The 7,841-nt window shown below is 53.7% G+C and overlaps 1 protein-coding gene across 2 annotated transcripts in view; it reads left to right on the top strand.

Annotated features, from left to right (window-relative positions):
* Window positions 1–7,259, top strand: part of KDF1 (keratinocyte differentiation factor 1) — a 7,898-nt gene extending 639 nt beyond the window's left edge. For both annotated transcript variants that reach the window (XM_021375591.1, XM_021375593.1), the window contains exons 2-5: window positions 187–361; window positions 2,170–3,283; window positions 4,185–4,259; window positions 4,953–7,259. In XM_021375591.1, coding sequence (XP_021231266.1) covers window positions 2,188–3,283; window positions 4,185–4,259; window positions 4,953–5,035 — 1,254 coding nt within the window. In that variant the 5' untranslated portion in view covers window positions 187–361; window positions 2,170–2,187 and the 3' untranslated portion in view covers window positions 5,036–7,259. The remainder of the gene's footprint in view (window positions 1–186; window positions 362–2,169; window positions 3,284–4,184; window positions 4,260–4,952) is intronic.

Raw genomic sequence — 7,841 nt, 5'->3', positions numbered from 1 at the left:
CCCTCGGAGCCAAGTTCGTAGCTCCACGTCTGTCATTCTCAGCCTCTGCACTTAGGTCATGCTGCTAACGGGCTGCTCTGAGCCCCCCCCGGTTCTCCAACCGGGGCAGTGTGGGTGTGGGGGAACCCGCGGGGCTTTGTGCAGGACGCTCGCAACCTCAATTTCACTTTATCGGAACCTTTAAAGGAAACCCCATCCACTGAACAATGAAGATCTTAGACCCAGGCTAACGCTGAGGAAGCACGGACCGCTCGCAGCTCCCGCACCGCTCTCCCAGGGCAGATGCTCGAGTCCTCGGCAAGGATCTTCTCCATTCCACTCGGGCTCCTGTTAGAGAAGAGGAACAGCTGCCAGCTGCCCCGTGAGTACCGGCTTCGCCGTGGATTTGAGCTGTGTACGGCCGCGTTAAGCTGCTCTCTCAGTCCCCGTGCCAAAGAAACCTGCTGTGTCCTTGGGCTGCGCGCTCAGCCCGGTGCTGCTGCGGGCACAGAGGGCTGTGCTGTGCCACGGAGGGGCCGAGCGCAGCGTTTGGGGGCTGGAGGTGTTTGTGGGCCAGGGGCATCAGAGGTCGTCCTCTTCCCCACGCCAAAGATGCTTTGGAATATGTCAGAATGCCGTAGGTCGTTACGTAAGGGATGGCTGCGGTTCGTGGCCGGCGCGTGTGCTGGATGTGGTGGGGAGAGCTGGGTGTTAAGGGAAGCATCCCGGTGAGCGGCTGGCTGATGAGATCAGCTCCGATGGCTTTTGGTGGTTGTTCAATTCTGAGCCGAGTTCCGAAAGCGGTGACGCTGAGAACAGAGTCGAGCCGCTGTTCTGAAGGGAAAGCAATGCAGCTCTCCACTGAGGCTCTGTCTGGAGAGCTCTGCCCGTTTGGCACCGGAATTGGGGCTTACATTTAATACATCGCCCAGGAATGTGCAAAGGGACGGGACTCCTGAGACACGCGCTGCTTACTGATTTTTCTAAGCTAACGGAGCCAGAAGGTTCCTGGAAAGCAGCAGCGTGATGCAGCTGCCTGGGGAGTGTTTTCAGTCTGCGCTCCTTTGTAAGGGCAACGTTACTGTTTCTTTTTGTTTCCCTTTTTTTTTTAATGGAAGAAAAAAGGCAGTGCTCTGACAAGGGCAGGTATTCGTGCTGGAGGTGCCCTATAGGAAGCATACAGCGGGGACAGTCCAAAAGCACTTCAGCCGTGGCTGGGCTCTCGCTGTTTATTAATTGACCTAATTAGTATTTTAAAGGATCTCTTGGGGGTGCTGGCCGAGAAGCTCGGAAACCAAGGACAATTTAGGAGCCCGGCACAGCCTGGAATAAAAGCAGCAGCAATAAAAGTAGAGAGTGACAGCCTCAGCCTGACGTCCCTCGCTATGGCGTGTGGTGGCAATGAGGACAACAGCTGCCCTAGGATCCCTGCAGCACGGCTCTGTGGAAGCTTTGCTCCCATGAGGTGTGATTTGAGACAAGATCTTTAATCCGGATGGAGAGGTTGGCTTTCCTAGCAAAGTCTGGGACATAACACGGCCGTGACTGGCAAAATTAATCAGTGTTAGTAATGCCATCATTGCTAAATCCTCTCAGTGTGAATGGCGGCAAATGATCTGGGGTATGAATTGACAGTTGCATAATTGATTACTTGTCATCTCCTCCTAGGCATAGTGTGTTTTGAAACGGGTAAGTGCTGTCAGCTAATCCCAAAGAATATGAGGCAAAGGGGAAGCTGTTGAGGAGAGGATGCTTTCCCTTTGGAGCCTGCCACCTGGCTCCACCTGCGGCTGCACTGCGCTTTTATTGCTTGGAGGCAACAGCTCTGCAGCCCGGCTCCTTCAGCAGCACGAGGAAAACCTCTTCTGAAGGCCACGGGGATTTTGATGCTTTAAAAGGGGCCCTTCTATAACAACTCTTTTCTGATCTAAGCGTTGAGTGAAAGCAGGCGGCGCGGTTTGGTAGTCGGGGGGCTCTGAACTGCCCAGCAGTTTCCCTCTCTGTTTGATGAACGCACACAGCGTGAGTCCTGATGCCAAATGGCTCCGTAAGTCTGCTGAATTTGAGATGGAGCCTCGCTGAATTTGAGATGGAGCCTCGCTGAATTTGAATGTGAGGTCCTTCTGCGTTACCGGCAGCTTGCTAAGGTGGCAAATGCTTGGCTTGACTTGAAACCTCCTTGTCCTTCAGGTGCCTGAGCGGTGAGCCATGCTGGGCCGAAAAGCAGGACCCCCCCACAGCCTGAACAGCCACCGCCAGAAAAACCAGTCCTACCAGGAGGCTGTGCCCCCGAGGAGCCGACCATCCAAGGAAGCCGAGCTCGGTCTGGAGGTGTTTGGTGGCTTGACTCCTGAAATCAAACAGAGCCGCAGCAGGGCCCAGCAGATGCGGGACAGGAAAGGTCGCAAAGCTGACCTCAAAGATTCTAATGGGAGAGAGGCAGAAACCATTACCTTCATCTCTGGTACAGCAGAGGCTCCCGCAAACCAGAGCTTCTGCTGTTCCTCTCTGTCTCATGTTTGGAAAACGTACAAAGCTGTTTTCTGTTGCATAGTGACCTGTGGGGGCTGCTTTCAGGACTGCAGCGTCTGCATCCCCTATCCAGGCCCTGCTGAGACCTCCACCGACGATGGAAAGAACGGAGATTATAACGGGCGGCTGCCAAACAGCCCTGCCAACGTCTCTCCCACCGAGAAGAATGGGAACCAGATCAAAAAATCCCACATGGGCAGCAGTTTCAGTTACCCAGATGTCAAACTGAAGGGCATTCCTGTCTATCAGAACAGGAGCCTGGGCCACCATCTGGAATCGGATTCGTGCTTCAAAGAGCTGCTGCCAGAGAAGCCCTTCAGGAACAGCATAGAAAAGCCACCGCTCCCTAGCAGCCACCGGAGTTCAGAGGAGTATTATTCCTTCCACGAGTCTGACCTGGATATCAGCGAGCTGAATGGCTCCATGTCCAGCAGGGAGATCGACGTCCTGATCTTCAAGAAGCTGACGGAGCTCTTCAGCGTCCACCAGATCGATGAGCTGGCCAAGTGCACGTCAGACACTGTCTTCCTGGAGAAGACCAACAAGATCTCGGACCTCATCAACAGCATAACTCAGGACTACAACCTGGATGAGCAGGATGCTGAATGCAGGCTGGTCCGAGGCATCATACGTATCAGCACCCGGAAAAGCAGAGTCCGGCCCCATATTTCTGTCCCAGCCAGCCAGAGCCACGAAGAGAAGTCCAGCAGAGGCAACGCACCAGACAGTGGGAATGAAACGATGCTGGAGTCCACGGTCATCAGCCAAGACGGTACGTGGAGGTTCCTTGGTGTTGCAGCTTCAGCGCAGCAGGGCTGTGTTGTCAGAGCTGTGAGATGTGGAGATGGAGTGGGGTTGGAAACTGGTGGCTGTCTTCAGGCTGGGCTTCTTTTCCTGGGGTGTGTCAGTGGAGGTCTTGACGTATTGCTGGAGACTTCTGCTTGTCACCAGTCATTGCTTTATTTGATTGTATCTTTCACTGTCGGGGAAGTTTGCACTGGGCAATGGAAGGGCTTTTTCTGCTGCTTCCTCTGCACCTCTACGCTAGGCAGAAAGACTGTGAGTCAAACTTAACTGGTATGACCAGACAAGCTGGCTTGTGCCAGAGGATGTCCAGTTACCAAGCTGGCTCTCTTCCCCATGTTCTATCAACATTCTTGGCGATACCACCCTTAGACCACCAAGGCAGAATGCCTCCTTGAAGCTGAGATTTCACCTGCAGGGTGGGGTGAGGAGAAGCCAGCAAACAGCCCTGCAAAGAGGAGGGAAGGGCTTTTGCCACAGTGTAGGTGTGCATGCTTATTTCAAGGATGCTGTCCTTGCCTGGAGCAGCCTGAATTGAGTGACCTCTAAAACAGGCAGGAAGAGCATTGCAGAAAGACCTGGAAAAGCTGAGTGTGGGGTCAGGAGGCATCCAGAAGTCACAGAGGAAACTGGGTGGCTGTCATGCTTCCCAGCTCAGCAGCGAGGTTGCTGTTGCTTCCTGGTATTTATAGCTCAGATTACTGGGACAATGGTGGAAGCAATCTGAAGAAGAGGACGCTACCTCTCCTGCTACCCGAGGGTGGTGCCTTCTGAAGCAGAGCCTTGTGCCTTCCCTGACAGGTGGCTTTACTCTTGAGTCATAGCCACCCGTCCTTTCCTGTCTCAGACCTTCTTGGTTTTTGTTCCAGATTTGGCCGTGCAAATATCAGAGGAAACGCCAGCAGATGTGCTAGCCAGGAATATGAGGCGGCACAGCAGCGCAGGTAACGTGCCTGGCTGGAGCTCCTAGCTGTGGGGCACTGCAGGGAGGGGGGGGTCTAGCAGGAGCAAGCAGAGAACCCTGAGCTTCTCGTATTATGTGTGCCTTCAGTTGGCACCCTCTGCTGAGGTGACAGCTGCCTCTTAGGGTACTGTAAGGTGTTTCCTTCTCTTCAGCTTCAGAAGTGAAGGGGGCTCAGAAGGCTGCGAGCTGCCCAGGCTGGTGGGTCCTTCTGAAAGGGAAGGAAACCCACGTGTAGAGCTGTGTCCGTGCTCAGCATTTGCCCCGAGAGCTTCCAGCCTCCAGGTGTCCTGACAAAGTCTGGGGCTCTGCCTGGGATGTGACCGGCTAAGGTCACAGCTGGATTGCATGGGAACGAAGGGAACTGTGCGAAAGGGAAGCAGGGGAGAACAGCTGCCTGTCCCCTGATGAGCTCTGATCCTCACGGCATGCATGCTCCACTCCAAAGAGCCGCCCAGGGCTAAAAGACAAGTTTTCTCCTGTATAATAACAGATCTCTCCTAGAAGATGGCCACAATGCAGGCAGGGTTGTTCCCTGCCCGTGGGCTTTGTGTGGCTTTCTCCTCCCTCATGATACACAAAGCCTTTTGTGGCAGCTGCTTGCCTAACTGCCAGGCACTTGGCTGCTATAGTTCACCATGCCTAATGTCACCGTCTCTTCTCTTTCCTCTCCAAGGCTCTCCAACAAGCAGAGATTCCTCTTTCCAAGACACAGAGACTGACTCATCTGGAGCACCTCTGCTTCAGGTGTATTGTTAAGAACAAGGACCCAAACAGCAGGCAGGCATTGCAAGGCTTTGCTGCAGATTTCTCCTCTTTCCATATGGAGCATATTATGTCACTTTTTTTTTTTTCCCCAGTCTACCCACATCCTTTGTTGAAGCCGAAGTTCTCCTTCTGTCTGAGTTTCACTGGGAATTTTTTTTTTTTCTTTGGACAATATAGAACATTAAGGAAGCGAACTGTGGAGCTAATGCACTTGGGAGGTGGAATGTGTGCCCAGGGAGGAGGAGATGGACAAGGAAGTACTCGATGACTTTATTTCCAATCTTCGCGTTTAGCTTCAGCAATCTCAGTGACCCAGCTCCTTCCCTGCTTTGAGAATTTGCTGTACATTTCTTGCTTGCTGGCACTGCATAAGTTAACGTGGGGAGGGGATAATCAGATGGTGTCTGTGTTTGTGACAGCGCTGAGGCGAAGGCCGGGCACCTGCTCTCTAAGGACCCAGATCTCTGTGTAAAGAGTCTGGGTTGGTGGCCCCAGAAATACAAGTCCTCTATCCATGGCGTTGCAGCTGTGCCTTCTTCCCGCTGCCCTTAGTGTCGTTTCCCGTTGCCTTGTAAGGAGAAGGTTCAGGTAATGTGGTTTATTTCAACTTTGGCCTCTTGGCCCCTCTCCCGAGATCGTGCCAACTGCAGGGAGGCGAGGTGCCTGAAGTGCTGCCCTGCTCATCTCCCAGCTCCTGCCAGTCTGATGTGAGCTACCAGGGTGAGCTGCACACATTGTGTGTGACCTGTGGCTTGCATGCCAGTCTGCTCTCCTCACTCACCCGCCAAGCCCTCTGCATTTCCCCATCGTGCTTGTTGTCAGGCTGGCTGCTGGGGCAGTCCTGGCACTTGGATTACAGCAGGTAGCTGACACAATCCCTTCATTTTTAGTTTGTTTTTTTTTTTTCTAATGAAGAATTGGACTGTTTGACTGCTCTGCCAGAAAATCCCTTCCAAGTGGCTGGCTTTGAAGCAAAGCCTCCTCGGAGAGCATCTCCAAAGGGTCTGCAAGGAGCTGCTTGATGCTACGTATCCCCACGAGCGCTCAGCACCTTCCCTTTCCCTTTGCTCTTCTTTCACAGCCAGTTGCAGCTGTGGCATTGCTACCCCAAGGGCACGGAGCCAGACGACCTTGAGGGCTGCAGTGCTGCAGCAGGAGGAAGCTTTATCTCGCTGGTGTTGCCACTTGGTTGTTTATCAGAAAGTAAACACGTGAGGCCATGGCACTTGTTTATACGTTCAGGTGCCCTTGGACGTGACTAGAAAATGTTCGGCTGGATTTCCCATCAACGGAATCAACACACCCACTGGTTTCTGGGGAGGGGGAAGCCGAAGTAGGTCCTGTGCTTTGGTGTGGTCCGTGTTTGTGTGCCTTAATTGAACTGAAATGTGCCTTAATTGAACTGAAATGTACCTTAATTGAATTGAAACGTGCCTTGAGTTCAGAGCCTGTGATTATTCTCCCAAAGGTTGGGTAGGGGGGAGAGCATTAAGTTCTTTACAGAAGCAGGCGAGCTTATTTAACTGGCCAAAGCCCTTTGAAATGTACAGTTCAGGTCCCAGTCAGAGCCTGTTTTCGTAAACTGCTCGCATTTCCCAGCGTGATTTCATGAATCATGGACATTGCTGAGACCACACCTTGAGACACTGACTGAGATATTGGTAATAAAGGGGTCTGAGACATTGGTTGGGCATCCCCTCCCAGCGTTGTCATCAGTGCTGCCTGTGAAAAACCCTCCATGCAAAGAAGAGACGTGAAGCAAGGGCAGCGTGGGGCTCGGACGGGCTGTGTTCAGCGACCTCCTTCACAATGCCACGTGGATCCACTCGGCTTTCTGCTCCCGAGTGGATTTGTCCAGACCCACTGGGCCAAGTTTCCTTCCACCTGTGCGCCAGGGTAGCAGCCCCAAACACGGGGCTCGGCGCGTTGTGGAGACCAGGGGCGAGAATGAACTTGCAAAGAGCTGCCAGCTGCTACTCCGGATGCAGTGGCACTTCTTTATGTTCAGTCTGCGTATCGTGAGCGAATGCGTATGGATCAAGCTTGCAAAACACACCCAAAAAGCCAAGTCATCGAGTGGAACGCTGTCCATCCGCTGGCCCATGGAGCTGGTGCACCTGCAGTGTCTTATGGGATTCTTCTGCATTCCTCCCCCTTGACATCTGATTCAGTCTAGTTTGTTTTTTTTAATATAAAGCGGGAGACGTGCTCTTTACCCATGCTGTCCTTTGTGTTCCTGCTTGCATTGCTTCTGGGGGAGCCTGGGCCGGGGGGGGAGGCTGCTCTGCCCTTCCCAGCAGCGTGTGCACAGCGGTGGTTCTGTGTGGATGGGGGGGGTTGTTCTGGGAGCTGACCCCAGGGCTGGTGCGTAGGGCATGGGGAAGCTGGGTGCGGGTGGAGGACCCTCTGGGGAACGGAGCCCTGGGAAAAGTAAGCCTGGGGGGAGAATTTCCAGCTTGTTCCCTGTGCCCTGAATGCCTCTTGCTAGAACGTGCCACAATTACCAGTTCTGTTTTGTTACATGAGGGCTGCAGTTCAGCCTGACCACCCTTTGTCAGCAGGCAGTGCAAGACGGGCTTCCTGGAGCAGCTTTAAACCCACGAAGGGGTACGTGCTGCCTTCTCTCAGCTGGAAAGGGTCTGCCAGAGCAGAGCTGCTGTGCCTGCAGCGCTCGTTGCTGCCCCAGGGCAATGCAGCCAAGGCTGCCTGCAGCACTGTGCCGGGATGTGGCTGTGTCACTGCTGTCCCTGCCGTCCCCACCTGCTCCTGAGCTGCCCTGCTAGTTCCTCCTGCAAGC

Source organism: Numida meleagris, chromosome 22 (genome assembly GCF_002078875.1).
Source record: "Numida meleagris isolate 19003 breed g44 Domestic line chromosome 22, NumMel1.0, whole genome shotgun sequence".
Lineage (NCBI taxonomy): Eukaryota > Metazoa > Chordata > Aves > Galliformes > Numididae > Numida > Numida meleagris.
Note: the sequence above shows the minus strand (reverse complement) of the source record. Positions and strands in the feature narration are given on the sequence as shown.